Source organism: Mycteria americana, chromosome 2, assembly GCF_035582795.1.
Source record: "Mycteria americana isolate JAX WOST 10 ecotype Jacksonville Zoo and Gardens chromosome 2, USCA_MyAme_1.0, whole genome shotgun sequence".
Classification (NCBI taxonomy): Eukaryota; Metazoa; Chordata; class Aves; order Ciconiiformes; family Ciconiidae; genus Mycteria; species Mycteria americana.
The window spans coordinates 78,121,137-78,148,411 of NC_134366.1; the positions used below are offsets into that span (position 1 = coordinate 78,121,137).

At 42.0% G+C, this 27,275-nt stretch overlaps 1 protein-coding gene across 1 annotated transcript; it reads left to right on the forward strand.

The window, feature by feature from the left end:
- Positions 1-1,281: 1,281 nt before the first annotated feature.
- On the forward strand, positions 1,282-26,876 carry ELOVL2 (ELOVL fatty acid elongase 2). Its single transcript, XM_075495620.1, has 7 exons — positions 1,282-1,312; positions 6,761-6,948; positions 20,262-20,339; positions 21,493-21,664; positions 23,587-23,711; positions 25,977-26,111; positions 26,748-26,876. The coding sequence occupies exons 1-7, from the start codon at positions 1,297-1,299 to the stop codon at positions 26,874-26,876; spliced, it is 843 nt and encodes a 280-aa protein (XP_075351735.1). The 5' UTR covers positions 1,282-1,296.
- Positions 26,877-27,275: the final 399 nt, after the last annotated feature.

The window sequence follows — 27,275 nt, forward strand, 5'->3', positions numbered from 1 at the left end:
CTGCCGTGTATTCACACAAAATCTGTCCACTTTGAACATCCTGAGGACCAAAACATAAGAGGGGAAGAAACGTAAGGGTCTTGGGAGTGCCAGGAGCTTCTCCCTGCCCAGACCGCAACCCAGCCCCAGCAGGGGAATGCAGAGGCCAGGGCTGGACCTGCCAGGGTGCAAACGTGGTTCTTCACGAGGCAAATCTGGTAATGGTGACTGCAGCCCAGGCTGGTGTGGAGGTATCTGGCATTGAAAGGCACACACAGCCCTTGGCAGCTCTTGCCCTGTGGAGATGCTCAGCGTCACTCTGTGTCTTTCTCCTCAGCTTGGCTGCATTTGCTCAGTGCTGAAATTAATTCATCAAGCACAGCAGGGCATTGTCGGAAGGAGCAGAGGAAGAACCTGGCTGACCTCAGGCTTGTGGCAAAGAGTTGTTCAGGCACTGGCATGCAGGAAGCCACTGCCCAGAACTGGAGTCTGGGAAGAAGTATTTTGGAGAGGCCACCACATCCAACTGAGGGAAGGGCTGTGTCGATCAAGGCTTAGCTCCCAGCTTGGCCACAAACAGACACAAACTTGCTAAGCTTGCCAGCTTAGCAGCTTCATTGACTTAGACCTCAAAACACAATGTCTCTGTAACGTAGCCCTCCTCTTCCTCCCTTCCTACACAGCCTGAACTTCATTACTGGAGGTCTGGGTTCTCCTGCAGACTTTTTTTAGGACTCAGTGCCTGATTTAGAGAAATCTCAGTCAGCTCACTCCAAAGGTTTCCTTTAAGAGTAAAGCATCGAGATACTCAGCTGATGTGCTGTCACTAGGCTGGTTGCAACCAGGCAGCTTTGTGAAGCTTACCAAAGGAATTGCCAGCTCCTCTCTACAAAAAAAAAATTACTTCAGTTGAGGAAACATAACAAAACCAAACAAAAAATCATCTGTATTAGAGTGAAAATGACATCCATCACAGATGGGTTTGCTGTGATACTTGTTCTTTTTCATTTGTAAAACCTTAATTTCCCTTCCTAAAGTGTTCCAGTTTGGGCAGTTTCCAGTAACAAGGCCTCTATTGTTATCTAGACCACAATCTGCCCTAAATTAATTTTTAAAGAGGTTTGGGTTTTTTAGTAGACATGATGTTGTGTACTTTGGAAATACTTGAGCATGACATGCTCTTTGCCAGTTTGTTGGGGTTTTTTTAATTGTATTCTCTGTGAGCCATGAGATAATGTCTTTGTCACATATCCTTTTTATATTTTCCAGGAGCACCTGAAAGCTTTTGACCGGGAAGTAAATGCATTTGTGGACTATATGTTTGGACCTCGAGGTAAGCTGCTCTACCTATAGCCATTTTAGGAAATAATACCTATCCAGATTACCACTCAAAAATATTCTAAAAAATAGAAGCAGTCAAAATCTTCTATCTGAATAATTTTCATTGAAAAATGTGGACTAGGCAGAATCACAGTATTTGCAGGAACACACCATTATTGTAGGAAATCTGTCACTGCACTGCATTTATAGAAAGCAAATAGATTTTTGTTTTGACTGTTTATTATCTGTAATACAAATTAAAACAAATCACAGATTATACTGAAGGTGAAAAGAAATGAAACTGAATTTTTTTTCTGAAACAAAAAAAAAAATCACTAGATTTGAGAGTCCTTTGTTTCTGAGAATATCAAGGGATTTCAGTTTTACCTTCTAATGTAGATTAAACAAATTGAAAGCCTGGATTTTTTCTGAGAGTGGAAGATCTGTTTTGGGACTGATTCTCATTCATAATCCAGTTATTGTTTGGTCCAGCTAGCTATCAAATAGCCTAATTCAGAGGAATGCTCAGAGCAAAAGCAAGGAAGGGCTTTTAGCACCCTGCAGGATCATGTCCAAAATTTCAGTAAACCAATAGACAGGGTGGGAGAAGAGATGCATCTTTCTACTTCCTATTTTTGCTTTCTAGAACAGTTTAGACAAGAATAACTTGAATAACTGTAGCCTGGAGGTGCGTCATGCTTTGTTAGGACTGAAACAAGCAATAGTCAAAAAAAAAAAAAACCCAGCCAAAAAAAACCCTGAAGTAGGACTGCAGAAAGAGAAAGGCTACAGCTACGGCAAGGTGAGGACACAGCATCAAAGTCAGGGCTAAGAGAGCCAAGCAATTAGAGGAGAGGGGCGAGACAGGAGCTTAGACAGCAGGCAGTCATCAGAGAAGGTCCCTGTAAGGCCACCTTGCTGCTGATAGGGCTGGGCTTAAACATTCAACTTGAGGAATAGCCTTGCAAAGTTTTCCCCGTGGTTAAACCCAGAACTGCTGCCTGTGTGGATGGACGTATGCTTATGTATTCTCATTTTGTTGCAATGATGTCCTCCAAATCCCAGAAACAGTTCTTGCTTAATTAGGAGGACAAGGGAAAGCAAGCTGTAGCATTCTTAAAACCAAGGAATTCTCATTTTTCTTAGCTGGATGGATGGCTACAAAATCTTTTCCACCATCTCTGCAGTAGATGTGAAGCTTGAAAGAAAGATTTCTGGTGAAGAAACACTGAACAGCTTGGGAACTGCAGCAGAAGTGATTAAACCAGAATAAGCTTTATTAATGGCTTCTACAATAGTCCAATTTAATATTAACAAAGAAATGTGATCACAAGCATAAAAGTACTACTATTTTTTTTCCAAATGGACGTGATGCTCTACATTCCTTTCCTCGTTGGTCCAGAACAAATTGTTTAAAGGAACAAACTGTAGTTAATCCAATGCAGAATACAACACAGATTCCTTTAGGCTTTTAGAAATCACTTTAGTTAAACAAGTATGATTTGTATTACTTGTCAAGTGCATCAGCATCCCTCTCCAGACATCAATGCTGGAGATAGCATTTGTTTGTTCGTGCCTCTTCACTATGATTTTTGATTTAACTGGTGGTATAATGACACAGTGTCATACATTTCGTGATTAACATAGCTTCCTCCGATATGGTTACGCACATAAATAATACACAATAAACTGCAAACGGTTTTAAACTGGATAGAATGACCCCAACAAAGGAAAATCTAATGAATTCTTGGGAGCTTCCCCTAATGTCTAAAACCAACAAACCGTTCCCCTTCTTTCTCTCCACCAGTTTTCATCCACAGTGCACACTTCATTCAGCAGCCAGATGGCTTAAAAGGATAGATAACAGTGCTCTGTTTTTAAAAAAAATCAATCCCATGTTTATGGTTTCTATTTTAGGTAGTAACTCCTGAAATACTGGTATCACTATACTGGTTTTAGTCATCATTACCAGATGTGGCTGAGGGCACGAGAAGAGACAGAAAGCCGCACGCTAGTTCCCAGAGACAATCTCTGCTCACATTGGTAGTACCAGGTTAACACAAGCTGCAGTACTGCACTACTAGAATAAGGGGCATACTATCAAAGATCTGAATTTCATTCACACGTTGGCATATTTTGTGCCTTTGTTCACTGGTGTCACCTAGACTTTGTACACAAATTTACCTCAATGTTTGCTTTTGAACTAGCAGACCAAGTCCTTTGAATCAGGGAATAGAAGCCACATACATGCCCATCAGTTGCATCTCTTAATAAGAAGTGGTCTTACAATTTGGTGTCGGTCCATATTATTCTGGATAGGAGATTATCTAGGCTCAAGGCAAAATGAGAAACAGTGAAATAGCTATATTGTTTTGTAAGAGAGCATTTTTCCAGGGTCGCCTTCATCTGCAGAGTATTGTTTGGTGTTACACAAAATTAAGGAATAGTGAATTGCAGGAGCTAAATCTAGTTAACTGGTTGCTTGTTTTATCTGTGGAAGAAACAGAGGTAATCAAGAATAAATATATTTTAATAAAGTTACGATAAAGTAATAAGCACTCCTCCTCTCCTCGATTGAGTATGAACAGTAGCAAGGCATTGGTGCAAAACCATCTACCCTCTGCACCTAAAAAGGTCTGAATCTCCTCAGATGCCAGCTGGCCAAAGCTATACAGAAACCTGAATCAAAATGTTTCTAAACCCCACTGATAAAAGCCCGATACCTTTAAAAAGCCTGGGAGGCCTGCCACCCGTTTCAAAGGGGCCAAGATTTCACCCCGAGGGTCTGGCACATCATGGCCAGTAACCGTGAATGAGCTTATTCACAGAGCCATCAGAGCTTGTGGGCGCCTGCTCCTTCCCCTGCTGTAGTCCAGAGCTTTCACACTGTGACTTCATTCACTGCCTTGATCTCAAATTCAGATGCTCTGTGGGTTCAACATCGTAAAAATAATCCTTTCTCCTGTTGACAGCATACCTTTATAGTACTTGAACGTGGAGATCGAACTGTCAGTCAACAGAACTACTTTTTATCTCTCCTTCTTCTGATAACTTTTTTTGAAATATGCTCCCTTTCCTCTCCCTTCCTGCCACATAAAAACATCCCTCTTCCTGTCATTCAGGGATAAATGTAAGCGGAAACAAAAGAGTCACATTCCTTGGCTGCTGTTTATAAACCACTTTCTGCCAATAACTGTCTTACCCTTCAAGGTACCAAGGTCGGGGTGGAAAATAATCAGTTAGGGTACACATTTTAATAATTTCTCTTGAAATGGAAATCGTATAGATCTTCAAAATACTCGACCCGCTGACCTGAACAAGCACACGAGTCCTGCTTTCGTATGGATCAGCCCACATGCTTGTGGCCACTCACAGCGGGGTGAAAACCTTCTGACAGCATACTGGGGCAGCTTTTAATGCCGTTTAGTTTAATTTGTATTCTCATCTCTTCCAATTACTTTTCCTCTGAGCAGACATGCTGTTCTGTTATCTACTGCTGCCAGTTGGCCTTTGTATGAGTGACCTTTATGTACCAAGTGTTGCAACCCTTGGATGGGGAGACCCTTCTTTAGATAGCAACCTTGCTGACATAACTGCTTTCTACATCTTCATTTAGGATACCAAGTAAATAAATTAAATCTTATGCTCCTAAAACATACACTAGATCAACACTTACACACACAACCTTTACCTGTCCTATGACTCCTGTTTAGAGCCCACATGGGAGTAGAAACCCCTCAAAAACATCCATTCCAGAGCTTCACACACAGCTTGTGAACTTTAAGAGGGCTGTTGGAAGTGTTTTACTCTCACACTGGGGTGATCTTAAATAGACATTAAGATCTGAATACAGAAAACAGGTGTTCTAGCTCGGTAATGCACAGCAAAGCAAGGCCACCCCAAAGGAAGGATGGTGCTTTGTCACAGGAGGTTGTGCTGTCCTGACTGCTTCAATCCTACACCTCTCCTAGAGGTGTTTGGGAGTCCACAGAAGGGAGAGTCAAAACCAGGAGAGCACTGGACTTCCACAGTAACTTAGGTCTGGTTGAAAGTCTTTCCTGCAATGAGCTAACACCCCATGTGGACCCCAAATCCAATAGATGAGCGTTACAGCCACTGCGATGGAAGCAAGGTGGGAAGTGGAGCAAGACTAATGAGAAAGCAAGCTGATGTTCATAGCCTCTTCGTAAGCAGATTACTCTAACTCACTTAAAATCTCATTTTACATATACCTGTATGCATATATTTGAGGAAAGAATAGTTGGAAAGAATATAGTACAGCAAAATTGCAATTGGCAACAGTTTGTTAAATGCTTGGGCACATTTGGTTTTTGCATCATCCACTGCCCAGTCCTTTCCAAATTCAACACAGGTGGAAAAATAGTAAAATGTTTTTTCATGCACTGTGAATACCTTTTCTTCTTTTACAATTAACATAATCTTGGTCTTTGTAAAAAAATAAACTAAGTAATTTAAAACAGTTCCTAAGAGAAGAACTACTGTGACCTGCACAATAGCTTCTCACTGACTTACTTCTTCACTTACTCCATAAATCGTGACAGATTTAGAGTAACCTTTTTGAAAAACTAGGCATGATGACCCATGTTCTTTTCATAGATAAATGTCTGAAGATTGTTGCTCTGGAAAATTAACCTCTAAATTTTGCTCAATCTTGGGGCAGGGGGTGGGTGGGAACCAAACCCCAAAAACCACACTCCTTTTGCTCATGATATCCAGTTGCTCATAGGACAACGAAGCGGTGCCTCCAGATTGGCATATAGGATTAGGCTTTGCTCATATACACTGAACTATCTGATTACTGCCAATGGGATTACTTGCGTGAATAAGGCGAGCAGGATTTGACCTTAATATTTCATTTTGGGACAAGGCAAATGGGAAAGCCCTTGCCTTGCCAAATATCTTTGATACCCATCAAAGTAAACATTTGCCATTTGTTTTTCATATTTAATATTTTTGAAAAATCCTCCCCTTGTGTACATGTTTTCTAGCAAGTGTTATATACCTTCATACTTCTATGGCAAATGCAGAATTAAAATAATACATGAACTGACAACTTTACGTGCATACTTGGTATTTAATACTATCTGCAAACTGTCCATTGAGCAGGTTAAGATATGATTTAATTAAATATTAAGTGAAAACATTAAACTTAATTTTAAAAAGCATATAGGCATGCGTTCTTTTCATTTTCTCTTTCCTGTTAAAATGAGGGGATTTAAGTGACATTAAATTATTAGGGAATTCCATGCAGTTTTCAGCACACATTTTCTGACTTAGTATGCAGTTTGAGGAGGTAAAAGCAATGGATAGCTCTTGCGAGCAAAGCATGGCAGATTCCCTCTCACACTTTCAGCAGACTTTTTTCATGATGTGATCTGCCTTATTTTAACAATACTTTACCATAGCCTTCTAACTGCCTGCTGCATGTGTTTCTTTTCAGATGCCAGGGTTAGAGGATGGTTCCTTTTGGACTCTTACCTTCCCACATTTTTCCTTACTGGAGCATACTTACTCTGCATATGGCTGGGCAACAAGTTCATGAAGGACAGGCCTCCTTTCTCTCTCAGGGCTCACCTCATCGTATATAACCTTGGGATTACACTGCTCTCCTTGTACATGCTCGTAGAGGTAAGTGTTCTTCCGTGCAGCGCGGCTGAGAAAGGTAAGCAATATACAGTTTTTAGCAGAAATATCTTAGCAACAGATAGTTTTGCTAGGAAATTTATCAACAGCAAAGCAAATTTAAGATCAAGAAGAGTCCCTTAGCAACTGGACAGCGAGTTGTACAGTACCTTCTCAGCTTAGATCTCGGCATGTTTTAACTGTCCTTCCTGAGCTACAGTCCACAGCTGGGGACAGCTGGCTACTACCAGGACAGTGTCTATCTGCAAGCGTGAATTTGAATCTGCAGCAGTCGCTCAGCTCAAACATGCCTACACCTCATCCTTCAGCACCCATGAATATGCCCATGGATTGGGTTTTATTCATATGAGTGTCTATATCAGGACAAGAATGATTTTTCTATCTACAAACGCCCATGCTTAAACATGAACAGATTTCTAGATAAGAGTAAATACTAATTTATTTATGATATTGGGAATTCAGCTTTCTTTTTCTGCTCTCCTGACCAAGAAGCTTTGCTCATATAGTCAGACAGTAAGAGACAGATGTTAAAAACCTGCCACTTCAGCCAAAAGGAAGGGCTGTGGGACTTGGAGGCTGAATATGGTCACACAGATTATTTCCCAAGTACTTCTCAGGAAGGAACATGCTCACAGAAGTCAGCATCCGTTCAGAACCAAAAGAGAGGTTTGAATGCATCTGACAGTTTTGCAACAGCAGAGGACTCAAACAGTGCTCCTCAGCAAAGACGTGTGTGTTTTCACCTCCCCGGTGGGGAGCAGAAGCCAAAAGTCACTATTTTGATATTATTTGGGAGCTCCCCATTCTGAGCCTTGTGATAATTGAGGTACTTTAATATTAAAGCGTTAACATCCATCACTTGTGGCCCTAAACCCCAAACACTAAAAGACAAAAACCACAAAACATTTTCTGACTTGGCTTAAAAAGTGACCCCAGGCACGAGAAGCCCTGGCTGAAGGATGTGCTTCATACCATGGTGTGACCCGCGGAGGTGTGAGCTGACATTGCTGCCTTGCCTGCACAGCCTCACAGCATTTCTTGCTCCCTGGGCTCCCAGCCACAACAGCAGTTTTCACGAGAAAAAACAAGGACTGACTGTTCTGTCAGCTGGAGAAGAAACTTTGCAGAAGCCAAACAGGACCCCAAAGGTTTCAAGTTTTAAATTAATTTGAGCTAAACACCAGGTGACTGGCCTGGTCAAAAGGCTGAACAGGAGCTTAGGTTTGTGCAAAGGACTGATTGTGCTACACAGAGCTTCAGTCCTGGTCAAAGCTCCAGCTGGCTTCAGGGGTTGCTGTGGGTGTCAGAGTGCAGGATCAGGCCCAGAGCAAAGGAGAAACCAGCACAATTGCTGGAAGGTTTGATGACTCCATACTGATTGTCCTCCAAAATTTGAATTAGCACTTTGATGTTTAAATCCCCAGTTTGCTTGAAGGTATACAGATAACTGTCTTCAGTAGCAGGACTCAGCAAAAAGGATTAACTGAATAGAAAAAAAATACTGCTCCCTTACCTCCAGTTGCAGGCTGATTTGGCCTGCCGCAAGTAAATGAATGAACAAAGAAAATTTTAGCAGGTCTCACATCAGTGAAGCAAACTTGGGTTTTGCCACCTTCACATCATTGCAGGAATAGTGTTGAGCCAGCTCCCGTTCAGTTGCCTCACTGCCCTGTCCTTCCTGAAGCTAACTTTGCTGCAGACAATCGCTGAGTTGCGTTAGTCCTCAGATTAGTCCCTCTAGACCTTGATTCTGTAGCTGGCGGCTGCTGATTTATGCCTCCCAGACTGCAGCTAGGCATGGCTGGCAGCGGCTCGTAGCTCCACATTCTGCATTTTTCAGGAACCTGGGGGACATCACGACGGATCTGCACTGCCAGCTGTTTTACTGCAGATTTCACTCTTAGCTCTGGACTGTCAGCCAGGCTGGTTTTACACTGTACAAAACACTCTTCCATAATGGCAGCTCTGTATTTTTCCATAGTCTACTCGCCTGGTTCCTATCACAGCTTCTTCTGCGAAGGAGCAGAACAGAAGTTAAGACTTGCAGACCTGCCTGAGGTAGCTTGCACATCCCTGCTGAAGGAAAACAGGCAAATGGGAGAGCAGAAATCACCTTCAGTACTGAATAAGTTACAGCAACTCAACATTTCAAGATGTCTCATTTCCAAAGCTTCTCTCTGGCCCTTATTCTCTCTTTTATGGACAGTAAGCTCTTTAAGGCAAGAGTTACCTATATTTAGAGCATTCTGCACAGTCATTTCTTATGTAAACACAGCTGATCCCTCCAGTGAGTATGATTCAGGATTAATTCCTAGTTAGAGACATCTATAACAGTTGTCTTATTCCTCCATCCTCCCACTGCACCTGAACCCCTCTGGTCTCTGTTACAGACATAAATCACGAAATAAGCAGCTCTATTATAGAGAGAAACCACCAAAAAAACCCACCCCAGTTATTGGCATTGTTGTTCTTATCTCTTCTTGGTTTTGTTTATAAGGTGCTACACACCTTTTCTTGTGATAGCTGCAGAATGGAGTGGGTGGTTCTTAGACATTCAAAAGAAAAACATCTCATTCAAAAGAAAGGGTGTATCTCCAAATGCAGGCTGTCCCACATGATGGCTTTAATGAGAAACCTGGTAAACGAGCTGACGGGGGTACCTGTGCTGCAATTCATCTCCTCACCTAGTTTAGCTGTCCCTTGACTACACTTGATTTGTACAACCTCAAGGCAAGAAGACAAAGGTTATAGCAAGGAGTCATAACAAAAGGGCTTTACTTAAATCTCCAAGGACAGATTCCTCTTTTGAGCCAGAGCTCAATGCACTGCACCATGGGCATGAAGTATCTGGGAGCCGATTTTAGCTCCATGAGCTTTGAGGTCAACCGATCCCTGAAGTGCTTGGAGGAACAGCTCCAGGACAGCTCTGAGATGTGCCATTAGCATAAGGTCAGATGCCCCTACTACCCCTGAAGGACAAGGTCTACAGAAAAACAGCTCTGCCCAGCTGCCCTCATCCTACTGAGATGTCTTAAAATGTCTGTGTCAATAAAGAGTTAGGTACCTTTGAAGGCATCCCAGAAGGGCAGTTTATTAGACCTTAATTTAGACTTCTGAGTTAGGCAAATGGATTTTCTTGAAGTCGTCAAAGGCACTTACCTTTGAATATGATGGAGAAGTGGGGCACTTGGTTTTGGAGCATGGCATTTTCAAGTACCTGAAGCTTAGACGCAAGTCCTGTGCTTAAATTAGGCAGGCTGCAGGTGCACTACCAATGGGCCAGAAAATTCCCTCCACCCTTGCCACTACAAGAGAAACCTTCATCAGATGTTTGTTATTGGTTGCATACTCTTCTGTACCATTAAGTGTTCATAGACCCAGATCAGGTCTAGTGACCCAACAATTTCTAGTAACATTGCCAAAAATCCGCATAAAGAAAAACCACCACTTTTTTATTTTAATAAAAAATTCAAAACAATCTCACTGAAGAAAAATATGCCTTTACACAAATCTCTGCCTAAGATCCTAGAAGTACCAACTATGAGCAGAAAACCAGCTTACTGTGAAAAGCTAACAGGTCTTTGCATATTTTAAAATTATTTCACGTGCAAGTCAACTCACAAACCACACTCCAGGGATGCAATCTGAGGCACCAGAGGCCAAGATAACGTTTTGAAGTTCACCACAGGATAAAACTGTCACAACTCCAATGATAAATTAAAACTGGAAACAAGAGACCAATGCTGATCTCTGAATTGTGAAATTACTCAGGTGAGGATACTCTCTCTCATTAATAGGAAAAGACATAATCTCGACCACAGTCTTAGGCTGCTTTCCCCAGCAGTAAGTATCACCTCTGCCCTATTTAAATTAAATCTCAGCTAGTCATCAAGCTCTCACCCAAGTCCTTTGGTTGATCAGGCACTAAGAAAACCAGGACAGTAGCACCATCTGGGTCAGATTAAAAAGGAGATCTAGAGATATATGTTATTAGCATAAGGATGGCATAATGTCTCAAAGCTGCCTGTACCCCCAGGTAGCTACACAGACTTATTACAAATCCATAGGATTTGTAAGCAAGCAACCACATCCATGTGGGTAAGCAGGACTTGCATGTGAGGACCCCTCGATTCAGAGCAAAGGGGAAAGAGCAGAACTGCACAAGTATTGCAAGCCCAGTGCATTAACCCTTTTAGTGAAGCCAGAAGAAAAGTCTTTTACCTTACAGGGTTAAAAAAAAAAAAGTAAATTACCTTCACATTACCTGTTTCTAGGAACTGAAAATTCACCCCACAGCAAGCCCAATTTCTGAATTGTAGTCATGACTTGCAGATCCATAGGTGCCAAGACAATGTGAGGATTCCCAGGAGTACCAGAATTGCCTTCCCTGTATCCCCTGACAGCAGGGAAAGGTCAGAAGCACAACACTGGCACGATCAGCGCCACCAGCCAGCGTTTTTAGCCTACACATTGCAACTGGGATTACATCTCACAAATTACTAGAAAGCCCACTATATGCCTGGATTTGGGATAACGGTGGGCAAATGAAAGGAACAAACCAAAAATAGAAGGAGCACTTAAACCCTGTTTTATTCCATCATTATAATGGCTAACATCAGAAAGATTTGCTTCCTAATTGTGCAAGTGTTAAAAAGTCAGAGCTTGAGTAACACAAGGTCTAAGTTTTAACAGTGCAGGTGATAAGGAAAGGTAAAAAAAAACATTTTTAAGCTGATTTGAGCTGATCTGAACTGTCCTGGAATTTTACTATAGAAATCCAACTTCAACATAATAAATTTTTTTTGTTAAGATTGTAATAAATGATTGTTTACTCCTTCGTTAATTGTTCAGAAGTTAGCGAATGTAAATTTAGCAGACAAGTAAGGAATGATTCCAGATCCATAAGGGCTGGTGCTTGCGGTGAAGGCTTCCTTTGAAGTAATTCTTTAATTAGGACAGAAAGACTGTCTTAACCTTAGAGGAGTAAAAGGGAAAGAACAAAGTGAGAAACCAGAAGAGATCAGGTGTACTTTCTATCATTTGGAAGAAGGGAGAAGTGAGGAAAAAAAGCTAGACAGCAAAAGGTCCCTGAGAGCACAGTGTAAAGCAGTGAAATGTAAGGACAAAAGCAAACAACTTTTTCGAGCAAGTAAGAACTTTGAATAGAGTTAAATTCCCAGGTGTTCTTCTATCTTAATCAAATAATTTGTTTGGAGAGCCGAGGAGCTGACTTTGCCATCCTTGCCTGCAGTTATTCTAACTGGACACGTTGTCCTCACTTCTCAGTTTTCATCCTCTGAGTTCTCCATGTCTTTCCTACTGACCTTTGAGCTCCACATTTAAGTAGAACATTTAGCCTGTTCATCAAAAAGACAGTGCTCTGGACCTCACCTGCACGTTCAAGTAGAATTCATTAGAACTTGACTGGAAATCAAGAGTAAAAATTCACATCATGAGGTTTTTCACATGTGCAAAGTTTCTGATACCATCATGGGTACCACAAAGTAACATACGGGTGCTATTCAGAATAGGAGATGTAATCAAAGATTCATCAAAAATAAGCCTAGAAGGGATTTCTTTTAGCCTATTCCACTATCCCAGACAACAGCAACACGCAGAGGAACTACCATTCACAACTAAGTTAGAGTCATTTTGAAGTCATTAGTTCACTAATCCTTCTAGCAGTCTCCCATTTACTTAAGGGGTATTAAATGGAACCGGCTGGCAGCTTCTCAGCAACGTGGCTTTACATTTGAAAGAGTTTTTGTTGACGAAAAAAATTCAGACATTTATAAAAACTTCATATGGGAAGGGGCTCTTATTTTTGTTACTGTGATATGAACTTTCCAACCTCAAAATAAGACCACCACTTACTTCCTCTGCTCCGGAATAACCAGTATCCTTCTAGTTAGGATGCTCCAGCAGGATGAGAGATCCAACATAGAGTCCAGCTGTACATATTGCAGATCAGGGTAGCAAACCCCAGTCAGTATATTACAGAATTAGCCAATCTTTTTGGGGGGACACCATGCATACAATTATCGGACCTCTAACTAGACCCGTGGAGAGCCTCACCAAGGAATAGCCCAAAGCATGCTCTTTACATTTCTGTCCCCGTGAAAAGTCTCTCGACTGCATTATAAAGAGGGACAACAAAATATTTTAATTGTGAAAAATCTTATGGGGTATTTCCTATTCAGCACCTGTTTCTTGTTTGGCACAACACCACTACTAAACAGTCACATTTGGGGAAACCAAGGCACTGACCAAGTGGCAGGGCTGAGACTAGGCTCCTGGAATCCCCCAGTCCTGGGCTGAACAATCTAGCCCACGCTGCTTCCCTATGGGGTTTATGGTCTTGCCGGACTACAGCTTATTTGAGATCTTCAGGACACAAGAGCAGCAATCTGGAAATGCAGGCTGTTCTGCATCTCAGCTATCCATCTGAAATCTGGGATTATACCACAATTCTTGGAGGCTCATCTGAAAATAGGCAATCTATATAGAGAGATGTTCTTCAACAAATACTATTCACAGATGATTTTACAGTTGAATGTCCTAGACAGAAAACCTGCCTGAAAGCTTTCTAGGTATTGTTTAAAACTGATTTAAGGATAAATCAAGGATGATTAATGGTACCTTCCTCTATCCATCTACTTATTATGTAAAACCACAATAGCCTCAGTAACGTTGCGGCATGCCTTCACCCCAGCCTCTTGGGGATAGGAAGACAATTCAGATGTTGCGTGCTTGTGGAACTGAGCCATATTACAGTCAAGGAGCTGATTTCTCCCTTTAAAAACTAAAAAAGGAAAGTCAGGTGACTTTATGAATATCTGGCCTCTATTTTTAGACACTGATAATCTTCTGAGGCATTTCATTCTAAAAATCACTTAAAATAAAAAACACACAGAAAACAAAGTCATTCCTCTCTCCTTCCTGAGACACCATCCTGAGTGTTTGCTTAGACTCCTTTTCCTTTGGATGTGGCCAGCAGATAACTGCTTTTAGGACTGTTTTGTCCAAGTCTACAGATCCAGGGAGGAGCTGCCATTCACAAGGACTAACAAAAATCTCCTCCTACGGCCAAGGGAAATAGGTGATTCACAGCACTGCAAGTTAGACCCTTCTTTCTGCTACATAGATTAGTCTCCTTACTTTATTTAGCAAGACCTCCATTGCTTGAGAATAGCAGTCAGACCAAGTTGTTTTAATTACCCTAAGGGCTGGAATTCCAGAGAAAACCCAGTAAAACATCATACGCATAATAATGTCAAGAGGCTTCTTGCTCCACTTTTTCCACAAGGACACTAGTGCTCATCCTCCCAGTCTGAACTTTTGAGACGATTTTCAATTATTTGAATACTAATTCCATTATTAGTTTTTGGCTTCACCTTCAGAACTGTTTCTGGACAGACAGACAATAGACCGGATAGACTATTTCAGTTGGAAGGGACCTACAACGATCATCTGGTCCAACTGCCTGACCAGTTCAGGGCCAACCAAAAGATAAAGCGTGTTGTGAAGGGCATTGTCCAAATGCCTCTTAGACAGGCTTGGGGCATCAACGACCACCTCTCTAGGAAGCCTGTTCCAGTGTTTGACCACCCTCTCAGTAAAGAAATGCTTCTTAATGTCCAGTCTAAACCTCCCCTGATGCAGCCTTGAACCATTCCCACATGTCCTATCACTGGATACCAGGGAGAAGAGCTCCGCACCTCCCTCTCCACTTCCCCTCCTCAGGAAGCTGTAGAGAGCAACAAGGTCACCCCTCAGCCTCCTTTTCTCCAAACCAGACAAGTCCAAACTCCTTAGCCGCTCCTCATAGACATTCCTTCCAGCCCTGTCACCAGCTTTGTAGCCCTCCTCTGGGTGCATTCAAGGACCTTCACATCCTTCTTAAATTGTGGGGCCCAGAACTGCACAGAGTACTCAAGGTGAGGCCGCACCAGTGCTGAATACAGCGAGATAATCACCCCTTTTGACCGGCTAGCCATGCTGTGTTTGATGCACCCCAGGATGCAGTTTGCCCTCTTGGCTGCCAGGGCACGCTGCTGACTCGTATGGAGCCTGCTGTCAACCAGCACCCCCAGATCCCTTTCTGCAGGGCTGCTCTCCAGCCACTCCTCTCCCAATTTATACTTGTGCCTGGCATTTCTCTGTCCTAGGTGCAGAATCTGACATTTCAACTTGTTAAATTTAGTCCCATTAGTCATAGCCCAATGTGCCAATCTGTCTAGATCCCTCTGAAAGCCCTCCTCAAGAGAGTCAACAGCACCTCCCAGTTTGGTATCATCAGCAAAATTGCTATTGGTGCATTCAACTCCTGCATCCAGACTGTTGATAAATATATTGAACAGAACTAGCCCTAGAATTGAACCCTGAGGAACACCACCGGTGACCAGTCGCCAGCCAGATGTAGCCAGATGCTGGTGCCTCACCCTCTGTCTCCCTATACCTTGTTGCTTCCTGGTATTTTCTGTCTGAGAAAGCCCAACACGCATAGAGCTTTTTCTACAATCAAAGAGAAACCCCAGTCAGTAGAAACAGGAATATCCATTCAGAAAATCACATTGCTTTCCTTTCTAGCCTACCTGTAGAGGACGGATGCAGGAACAAGCTACAGCTGTGAGATTTTTGAGGCTGAAAGCTTGAAATGAGCAGGACACAGGCCCCCGGGTCCAGGCTCTCGGTGCTTAGTCTGCTAGTCTGGCGCCTGCTGCCCCCCCACTCCCCGCTGAGATTTCTGACAGAGGAACCAGCTCTCATTCCTGAACAATGTGATTCCCCTTCGGGGGAAAAAAAAAAAAAAAAAAAAGGCATGAGTTAGACTGCTGCAGCAAAGCAACTGTTGTGAATCCTCATGCTGTTTATACTCGAGTAAAAACTGAAGTAATTGTTTATACTCGAGTAAAAACTGGTGTAAAAACTAGAATCTATTAAGAGCAACATTAGGGTGACAGCAAAATATGAAAACTCTACTGATTAACAGGATGTTGCTACTTTGCAGAAATTTTTCACAAGGCAGCACTTTCCTCTTTACGTGATCTATTTTTCCAAGTAGCTTCAAACAATGCATGCGTTAATAATATTTTCAGGATAGGCTGCCAAGAATGCAAAGCATTCAAAGAATTGTTTTCTAGAGAGACATAATTTGTATTTCGAAAGAGAGAGGGGACTTCTCATATCTTTAATACATCCTGTACTTGCACCATCTCTGCATGATTAATTAATACCATCAGCTCTGCAGAGTCATGAGAGCGCTCAGCATGTGAAAGGGAACATAACTGAAACAATACAAATAACGTATGAGTTTGGTATCAGAGAAAGAGAGACCTAGTAACTGAACATCTTGTGTCAAGGTACCAGCTTCTGTTCCAGATATGCAGCTGGCTCATTTGGTACCACTGGGTAAGCTGCTTACCTTCAACATCATTGATAGCCAACATGGAAGTCATGGCCTAGGATCACCAGGATCCCAAAAAAGTACTCTCTGCCTTCCACGTTTCCCCACTAATTTTTTATTAGGAACTTAGCCAGAAATCTTGAAAATTAGCTTGCAAAGTAGAGCAGTCAAAACTCAAAGTGGATTCTCCTCTTTTCCGTAAAGGAGACCCAGCAGTATCTCAGGCACGAACAACAGAGAATTGAAACGCTGAGCTACAGAAAAGCTGACGTGAAAGAGCAAGGTTAAGACAGTCAAAACAGATCTTCACTCTAAGCTGCTGGCTCTTAAAACACAGACACAAATCAGACGGAACTCTTCTGCCAAGTCAAACAACTGGGGAATAGGCACACAGTATGACCTGCAAAATCTGGCATTGCACAGAATCATGGAAGAATGAACAAAAGAAATTAAAGAAAACCCTGCAGTCAGAGAGAATGGTATTCTTACCCCAAAGCTTGCTCTCCATTTGCATGCTGATCAATGTGACGAGTTGCAGATTTCTCAAATGCCAAGTTAAAAATTTGTGATATTGCGAATAAATATTTATTTTATTTCTGAGCCTTTAAGGGTTTTCTCATCTCATTTTCCAACACAACAGCTATGAATAGAATACTTGAAAAAATCTTGAGATATGACCGAGCAGGCCAGTTCAGCACCAGCAGGAAAGTTTCCTAACCTTTAACACACAAGAAAACAACACACAAAAGAGATTTTTTAAAATCAGTCTATTGTAATCGTATACAAATCAGAACATTTGTAAAACAGACTGATCAAAAGATTTAAAATAGCAAATTTTTCTAGCAAATTTCTGTGAACCAACATTTTACCTATTGTAGCAGAAAATTTTATGGGGTTAGGTATGTTCAGCAGAGCAAAACAATGAGTTAGTTGTTAAAGGAAGAGAAAATGAGGTTGAAAGAGTAAAGTGTTTTTGCAATTAGAACCTGAAAAAGCAGATTCCCAAACATACATTAAAAGAGAAATTAACAAATTTGACCAATTCAAGCATAGGAAAGGTACGAATTTACAGATATAGAATGCAATAGAATTAATCAGGTGAAATTGTTTTAATTAGTCTTGGAAAAAGTGTTAAAAATTTCATACCTCTCATAAAGTAAAACTGTTTAAGAGCTTTAGATAAAAAAAACATTATAGGCATATCATAGAGCTACATTACAAAACATCGTGTAAAGTATGACTACAGCAAAACACAAACTTTATCTCTTACCTTAACCAAGCAATAGAGAGTGTTTGCAATAGCAATTTCTAGTTCCTCAGTAAAATCAGAAGAAAGTGTCCTCCCTGGTCTATGACGTTGCCTTGCACAAGAATGGAAAAGCAGTCACCTCTTCTCCTTCATTTGTTTTTAGGGTTTTGAGGGTCATGATTTCAACTCCCTGCAACCGCAAGGACTAGAGATGGTCCCACTATCACCGATTCCCACCTATAAAGCCAATTAAGGTTTCATTACAGTTGACTGAGAAAAATAAGACAGCAAGAGGAACTATCATTTTCTTCCTGCTCCTATTAGTAGAACTAGCAGCAGAGATTTCTGGCAGAGCTGTTAATGCTCATATTTGAGGCCATGCCTTACCAAAGCTCCCAGATGTCACCGCTGCAGCTTGCTGGCATCCAGGATGCTGCCTCCAGATGAACTCCTGATACTCCAGCACTGTTTTACCATACTGCTCCCAGCCAAGAACAAGATGACAATTCCATTTTCTTCAGCATTTCAGCAGCAAGACAGAGTTGAGAGCAAATCTTCATCAATAGCCTGTCAATGATGCTATACCTGCCTATTCCAAAAGTCTCAGTTTGGGGATCACAGTCACCTCTCATTTGGAGAGAAAATCCAAGGCAGGAGAGTGCACAAAGAAGGCACCGAGAGGAGCTACCCAGAAAAGCAACCATGCAGTAACGTTTCCCCATCCCTCGTGAAGCTGCTACCTGTTGCCAGCTACAGCATAGGTACAGATCTGGGGACCAAGGACATGCCACAGCAGGGACAGCTGGGGAACTGCATGCCCTCTGCCTCCTACTCAGAGAACAGAAATGACCCCTTTACCACGCAGCTGCTTTTTGGAAGATAATAGGGAAATGAAGTGGCATAATTTGCTTTTCTCAAAGAGTTTTAACTCCCTTCTCTTCAGCACCTCTGCAGGTTAAGTTAGTAGGAGAGGTGCGACCCGTGCCTCCCCTTCCCACCCACCTGCCACAGCGGGGAAAGGAGAGGAGCCCGCATGTCCCAGCCCCGCGTGCTTGCAGGCACAACACCCAAGCAGAGGCCAGCATGGCAAGACAAGTTGTGATCTCGGCTGCACTGAGCATTTCTATGAGGATCTCGAGCTGGGTTTTTGTGGTTTCCCCTGTTTTTAGACTCCGGTCCCGTCCTGTTTGGTTTGGTGACCTCTGGCACACACCGTAGGCGAATCCACTGAAACACGGGCTGTTCCAAAAAGGAGCGTGCGTGTTTTGGTTGTTATATAGCAGTTATCTGCAAAACACGCATTTATTGTCTTTTCATCTCTCTCTGCAATCTCTATGGGTTATTTTGGCCACATACACCAGCTATGTTGGAACTACAGGAACAATCATAGAATTGCAATTCAGAGGAAAAAATAATAGAAGACCCTGGCTCTCCAGGTTTTATTGCTTTTTAACATGAATTTATAATAAGCATGCTAGGCTATTTACTAGTTCTCCAGATAATATTATTGATAATCTTTAATTTTTTTTTAATGTATTTACTCTAGGAATTGATTCAGATTTATCACCAAGAACCTCTCTGCTTCATTTTTGTATAGGCTGTCACACATTCAAGGCAGGAGACTACTTTTCAGTCTGAAGTGGAGGGAAATGTCTGTACAGACAGTGATACACACTTTCCCTGTGAATGTAGTGCCAGAGTTGAAAGCAAGCCACTTCTCACAGCATCTTGCAATTCTGCTTACAGCATAACACTGTGGTGTATTTCTCCCACCATCACTCACTGCAACCTCTGTTTAGAGAGAAACAGACCCCAGAACATGAATTGCTCAGTTTGACCCCAAAACCCACTTTTCACACACTCAAGAATAAGACCTTTTTAAAAATCAATGGACTCTACATAGCATTTACAGACAACAGATTATGCTCCCTTTTCTAAAAGGGCTGTTGAATGCTTTAGGTGGTCATTACTATAAAAATATTCCACATCAAAAGCCACCATATGGCTTTTTAGAAACCTTCTGCTCCAATCACAGTGTGGTAGCCTGACATTTCATTGCTTTGTCTGCTTCCCAGTATGATATGCGCTAAGTCTAAGAAATTGCTTGTGTCCAGTTCATGTTTCCATTCAGCACTATGCCCGCTCTCCTCTACTTCCCCCTGCATCTAACAGTGTAGGGTAAAGAGACACGCATACGGCATTAGGAAATATTTCTCCCATTGCACTACTTGTTTGCTTGCTTGGCCTCAGGGAATTTTTCTGAAGGACCGTTTTGCCCAAGGAGCTATGTTAAGCTCTGTTCATACTGCTTCAGGACAGAGATACAATATTCAAGCATGAGCTTTGGAGTGAGGATCACTGCACTAAGTAACAAGAAATTTTAATGGATGCTTTGAAGGCTCTAAAGCTAGAGAAATGTAAAAGGTATACCATTCCAGTGTATATCTCCAACACAACCTGATGCCTTTTGCATTTCAAAACACAAGATATTAGCAAGTTGGTTTGGGAGCATGGGTTCATGGAAGGATTAGGAACCTACCATACTTCCGTGCTGCTTTTTTCAATAAACAGAGAACAACTGCAGGGGTAAAAGCAAACTGCTCCATCTGTTCATGAACATAATTGCTGCGTTTTCTGTTCCAGCTCGTCCTTGCCACATGGGAAGGAGGCTACAACTTGCAGTGCCAGAACCTCCACAGCGCAGGGGAGGCCGACATCCGGGTGAGAGACAGCAACGGCTCAGCCCCCGGCACGCGCGGCAGCCCTCCCCTCCGCGTCTTCCGTGCGACGCTTCTGCGTTCACGGCCGTTATAAGGATGTGACTGATGACATCCTTAACATGAGGGTTTTAAATCGAGTTCCCTAACAGCTGGTAGCAAACGAAGTGTTATCTTTCTGATGCAATACAGATACATCCTTGCTGTAGAAAGCATGACAGGGAGTATTTTGAAAAGCCGTATATCAAGATCTGTGATCAAAACAGCATTACCTGACTATTAAAACAGAGAAAATAGATCATTTAAAAACTCGGAACAAAAAAAATCAATCATCTAAAATGCAACACTTGTTGGGCTGTAGCTGGAAATGGATTTAAGCCCAACTCTAAACTCTGGAAAACTGCAGAGGCATTTTGCTGGCTTGGCTCATCTCTAGTTTCAGCCCTTATTTCTACACCATAGAAATTCCATGTATTAACCCTCTGCCATTCCCCATATCAGGCTTACTTTCCAGATAATGTTAGAGCTCAAGGGCAGAAAGATTGGTTAATTTATATAGTTTTCCCCAACCCTCGAAATTTGTCTGTGTTATGGCAAGGAAAAGGTCAGTTAAATACCTTTTCCCATCAACAAGGTGTTTTCCCCCTTTGTATTTTAACTAACTGTCTTGTCTTCAACTGTCCTGGGACATATCTTGAGCTCTGATTAAGTGTCTCAGCTCTAGAAGGTATATTCCATTGTGTCAAGTGTCAAATTTGGATTACTTAAAAAGAAGAAGCTGCCAGCAAAATGTGTTCAGTGCTAAGAAACTATAAATGGTAGCACTCTTAAAAAAAACCAAACCAAACAAAAAACCCCACACAACTGTATCAAAAAAATCCAGAACAACTAGAAAATCCTTCCTCAAAGTTTGTATTTCTTAAATTATATTTAGATAATTATATATTTATACAGTCACATTAAAAATTATGTGGTTTTTCTGAACTGCTTCATTCAGCAGGGAAATAAAATTGAAGCCAGAGCTTGTGCTCCTCCTTCAATAAGACATTAATGCCTTTTGGAAAGTTACGTGCCTGGGGACCGATGAAGTACAGCAATATTTAAGCCCTTTTATGGACCGATATTGATCTCCTCCTCCTTTGTTCTTGCTTGTACAGGTAGCCAAGGTGCTGTGGTGGTATTATTTTTCCAAAGTAATTGAATTCATGGACACTATCTTCTTTGTACTGAGAAAGAAAAGCAGCCAGATCACCTTCCTTCATGTGTATCACCATGCCACTATGTTTAACATTTGGTGGTGTGTTCTGAACTGGATACCTTGTGGGCAAAGTAAGTCTGTGTTCGCTTCATCACCTGGGGCATAAGTCGCCTGTTGCTGGAGGAGAATCACATCACCATGCAAAGCAAGTGTGTCACTGACAGCATCATTAACTTTCATAGCCTTTCAGAACTGCCAACACACCTGCGGATCACAGTAAAATTAAAAGTGTGGTTAAAAGTTCAGGGCAAAAAAAAAAAAGTCTGATTGTTAGGTCCTAGATTTTCCACTTAGCTGCCACAACCCCTTATATTTACTTCTCTTCAAACCACTTTTAGCCAGAATAACACTGCCAAGTAGTACACGAGAGTGATCACATACAATACCTACTCCAAAAGCAGATGTAGGAGGAAATCATGACCCTAGTAAAGTCAGTGCCAATCACGACAAATGAACTCAATAGCATTTTGACAAGTTTGACTCCTGTATGCATCAATCCAACATTCCGCTTTAGTAAGATACTTTACTTACATAATTGTTAATTAAAATACCAGTTTGTCTTAAATGAGAATACATCTCATTCAAGTAGTAGAACTACTGGACAGCCAGAAGTGATTGATATAGGTTTCATTTCATAATGAAATAGCAGAAGTAGCAGCATCCTCTGCCTTATTATGTTTTGGGTTCAATATATTTCACAACAGTAAATGACTAGTCTCTTAGGAGGATATTGTAATTGTCATCATCTCCCCTGGTGAGGTGGGGGAAGATGTACGGTGCCACAGGCTGGTCACTTGGCATTTGTATACTAAGTCCAAACAGCAGAGGACTACTTCAGGTGTCCCACAACACGCACACTTTTCCAGGGCTTCATACAGCTGGAGGCTTCCTGTGGCATTGTTATCAGAGTTGAGAAGACAATCAGTTTTCTTACTTTGAGCTATTAAAGGGAGTCACCTCAGTCCACTGTAACATTTTGTAAAGTAACTTGTTGCAGGTGTTTTTCAGAACAAAAAGCAGAATTCACATTTGTTGGCACTTACTATGGACAGCACAAAATCAGCGTAAATCACTGTTATAGGTAGAAGCAGAGATCAAAGATTTCATAGCAATTACGAGCCATTTCTACAGAGGTGTAAACAAATTAGCAGGGGTTTGTGCTTTCTATTGTGTCTGAACATATTCCCCACGCTTTGTACTAGCGTTGCACTATTATAATGAACAGAGTGGAAAAATCAGTAGCTAAGTAATTAGTCAGTAATTATTAAGTACTTAATCAGTGGAAAACTCAAAACGAGTGGTGAGGCCATCTTGTAGTTGTCAAGCACTGCCATCAAACACACAACCATACAGCAGAGAGTAGTGCTGCTACTTCTCAATAGTCCGTAAGGTACACAGGGTAATTTGTTTGCTCTAGAATTAGTATTTACCACGTGTAGCTAATTAGAGTGGCAAGGTATTATCTGGGGTGAAGTTCTGGAAATCTGCATCTAGCAGAAGAGCCACTGAAGAAAATGAAAGCAGTGCTCAAGCACAGCCACGCGAGGCTAGTTTAATTCAGAGTAAAGCCCTTAGTACTGCGGCAGGCAGGAGGGCGGGTGCCTCCCCGGGCACTAAGCTGCAGTACCAGCAGCACAGTCACCCACAGCGGTGTCTAAAGCTTACAGCGATGATGGGGAGACTCATGCAAATAATGTTTGGGAGGGGAACAAGAGCAATAGCCTGTAAACTACCGAACAGTAAAGGAAAGGGGAGAAAATGAAAAACACGGGATGAAAATACAAAATTCAGCATGAGAAAAACCCCATAGGAGGTATCATTCAGTTTGTCAGTTGTCCCTAGGACAGCACCTCTTCACATCAGGAATGTCTTTAGCAAAGGATAAGCACAGAGGGAAGACTTACCATATGCAGGAGGCGTTGCTAACAATATTATCTTCATTGACTTTTTAGCAGTTGGTGTATAAAACGTTTCCCTTGTTGGATTTTTATAGGTTTCTTTGGACCCACTTTGAATAGCTTTATCCACGTGCTCATGTATTCTTATTATGGACTGTCAGTCATCCCTTCTATGCGCAAGTATCTGTGGTGGAAGAAATACCTCACACAGGCACAATTGGTATATATCTATTTTAATCTCATTTTTAATAACCAGAAATCCTTCAAAATACCAGAGTTGAATGATAGATAAATATTGTCATTTGCAGAATTAAGCCAGTTAGAATTAAAATATAAAAAAGCTATCATACAGATCAAGTCACTAGTACAGCTTGTATAACTTAATAAAGGAAATGACGCTCAGAAATATTCTCTACAATACAGTAGAAACTCTACAGTCCATAAAACTCCATTATTGTTTCTCTCTTGTGTAGAAAATGGACACTGCTTAATCATGGCAAATGGACTGATTAAAAGTTATAAAAAAACCTGTCTGAGAGCCGGCTCCAAGACAGACCCACCACTGGCCAAAGCTGAGGCCATCAGCAGAGCTGGGGGCACGTCTGTGATATCATATTTAATAAAGGGTAAAAAATGCTGCACAGCAGCTGAGAGAGAGGAGTGAGAAAATGTGAGAGGAACAGCCCTGCAGACACCCAGGTCGGAGCAGAAGGAGAGGAGGAAGAGCAGAGATTCCCCTGCAACCTGTGGAGAAGACCATGGTGAGGCAGGCTGTCCCCCTGCAGCCCATGGAGGTCCACAGCAGAGCAGATATCCACCTGCAGCCCGTGGAGGACCCCACACTGCAGCAAGTGGACATGTCCCAAGGGAAGCTACAGCCCATGGAGGACCCCATGCAGAAGCAGGCTCCTGGTAGGAGCTGCAGCCTGTGGAGAAGAGTCCACGCAGGAGCAAGTTTCCTGGCAGGACCTGTGGCCTGGGAGAGACCCACGCTGGAGCAATCCATTTCTGAAGGACTACACCCCATGGAAAGAACCCACACTGGAGCAGTTCTTCAAGAACTGCAGCCCATAGAAAGGACCCATGTTGGAGAAGTTCTTGAAGAACTGCAGCCCGTGGGAAGGACTCACAGTGGAGCAGTTCATGCAGGACCATCTCCCATGGGAGGGATGCCACACTGGAGCAGGGGAAGAGCGTGATGAAGAAGGAGCAGCAGAGCCAAAGCAATATGGACTAACTGCAACCCCCGTTCCCCATCCCCGTGTACCACTTGGGAGAAGGAGGTAGAAGAGTCAGAAGTGAAGTTGAGCCTGGGAAGAAACAGGGGCTTAGGGGAAGATGGTTTTAGTTTTGTTTCTCACTATCTTTCTCTGTTATTAATTGGCAATAAATTAAATTAATCTTCCTGAAGTCAAGTCTGTTTTGCCTGTGATGGTAATTGGTAAGTTTTACCAATTACCCTCCCTGCCCTTATCTCAACCCACAAGTTATTTCATCTCATTTTCTCCCCCTACTCTACTGAGGAGAGGAATTGAGAGAGCAGCTGGGTAGGCACCTGGCAGCCAACCAAGGTTAACCCACCACACTGTGGTACAACTACAAAATGATGTAAACAAACTCTTAGACAAGACAGAAGTTGTCTGACTTCTAAAAGTTTACTCCGGCAGTTGCTGTACCCAAAGAGCTGAGCCACATCAAAAGCTTCTATCAACAAGATATAAGGCTTAATGCAAAATAAAGTTCCTTTCACTTCCTTATCTTGCACCAGTTCATATTATTTCGGAGTTCAGATCTTTGCAGTGAGCTTAAAAACACCTGTGTAGAAATGTGTTTAGCAAATGCTTCTTCTCTGAGCTGAGACCATCCCTGCTGTTGGAACACGCTGCCCTGTTTGAAATGCACCTCGGCACACTGGACTGACAGCATGCTCAGCTGGCTGGGGAGAATCACATGTACCAGCATAGGCTGTGGTTCACAGTCCTAAATACAGATAGCCTTCTGCAATTCCTTCTCCATATCATTTTTGCTTCATTTGTCCCCATCTTAACTCCATTAATGCAAACACAAGCCTACTCGAGCTTCTCCTCGGACCTGGGATTTCCATTTTCTGGTCAGACTTCTAAAGTTATTGCCTGGAGTCTTCAGAGTTCTCTCAAGTTTCTGCCCAGTAACAGAGACAATGCTGTACCCGGCACAACACGGTCTGGAGGATAGAACAACCCCTATTAAAAAAGAAGTGCTTTCATTTTGCCAACTAGGCCTCTAAACTCATATTTTTAGAAATCTGACCCCTTATATTTTTTTTACATTTCATAAGAGCGCCATTTTAAGTTAACCCTCACAATACATTCACAGGTTCAGAAAGGGATAGTTTTCAAGAATACTCAAACATTCAAAGAGCAGGACTAGGTGACATTGTTGTATCTGATTTAGCTGGCACTGACCCTTTCTCAGCAAATACTTATGCATGATCTTTCCTCCACAGATCCAATTTCTGCTCACTATTGTGCACACACTCAGCGCAGCTGTGAAGCCATGTGGATTCCCATTTGGCTGCCTCATGTTCCAGTCCTCCTACATGGCCACACTGGTCATTCTCTTCATAAACTTCTACATTAAGGTAAGCAGTCTTCCAAGAGTTCTCTGACAAGGGGGGGGGGGGGGGGGAGAAGAACATTTTGGATAGCAGTCTTGATGAATTTGCATGTAGAATGAGCATCAATACTTAAAATGTTTGTATTGAAATATATATGTCAGTTAAGAATGACAGATACAGTGATGTCTCTTCAAGAGAGAGTTATTCAGTAATGATGACCTCCCCATTGCAGCTCAGCTCTTCTGCATTTGTATAGCAAGTCAGGTGCTGCCTTCAGAACTTAGGAGGTCTGAATTTGCTCTGTTGGGCAACTTTTTGAGTCTTCCTCCCCCCTTGGAAAAAAGAAACAAGCAGCTCTGTCTTTGCATTGTTTATGTCAAACTTTTTTAGCAGGGACTGCTCCAGCCTGCCTACATACATAGAGCTTCCAGTGGAAAGGGCTTAAAATCTCTTTTAACATCAAGAAGTATTACAGTAATACTAGTAAGGTAATATCACCCACAGCAGTGAAAATAATACAGTTCCCTTAACGCAGTCTAACACAAATGTATACACCTGCATCAAGAAGCACCAGACAGCTCCATTTTACAGTTAACCATAAGTAGTGTTTGGGGGGCACTAAATAAATCCAAGTATTTACTTTGGATTTTGCTTTTATAGACATACCGGAAAGCACCTTCAAGAACAGCTATAAAGGAAACCCCTGTCACAACAGAAATCAAGAATGGTTTCCATAAGGACTACTTTGCTGCTGCCAATGGATTCCTGAACAATAAGAAAGCACAATAAGTACAGTATTTCCTATGATTTTTTTTTTTTTCAAAAAAAAAAAGGAACAAAAAAGACTGGATTACAAGCTTTAGCTTAAACCTATTTGATTACATTTATCAGTTCTTTGTACCATACACTTGTTAATGTACTGCTATTTAGGTTTTAACAAAACAAGTAGAATTACTTGTCCTGTCAAAGATCACCATCGGAACAAAAGGCGGCCAAGATCTTTCTCATATGAAAAAGAAAACCTTTCTGATCTCTAATGCTGACAACAAAAACGCCTTATAAGACACTTCATGAATAAATCCATCAATGCCTTCAAAAGGTTAGGACTCTGTTCAGACTAACGCGGTGAGCACTTCCTGTGCACACGAGAGGTCGTGAGGCAAGGCTTCGCAGTGCGCCCAACACATT

Excerpts from the sequence above, each read along its gene's own strand:
- ELOVL2 (XM_075495620.1), top strand. Across the intron at positions 20,340-21,492 it reads CAGGGGAGGCCGACATCCGG|GTAGCCAAGGTGCTGTGGTG; the intron begins GTGAGAGACAGC and ends TTGCTTGTACAG. Across the intron at positions 21,665-23,586 it reads CTGGATACCTTGTGGGCAAA|GTTTCTTTGGACCCACTTTG; the intron begins GTAAGTCTGTGT and ends GGATTTTTATAG.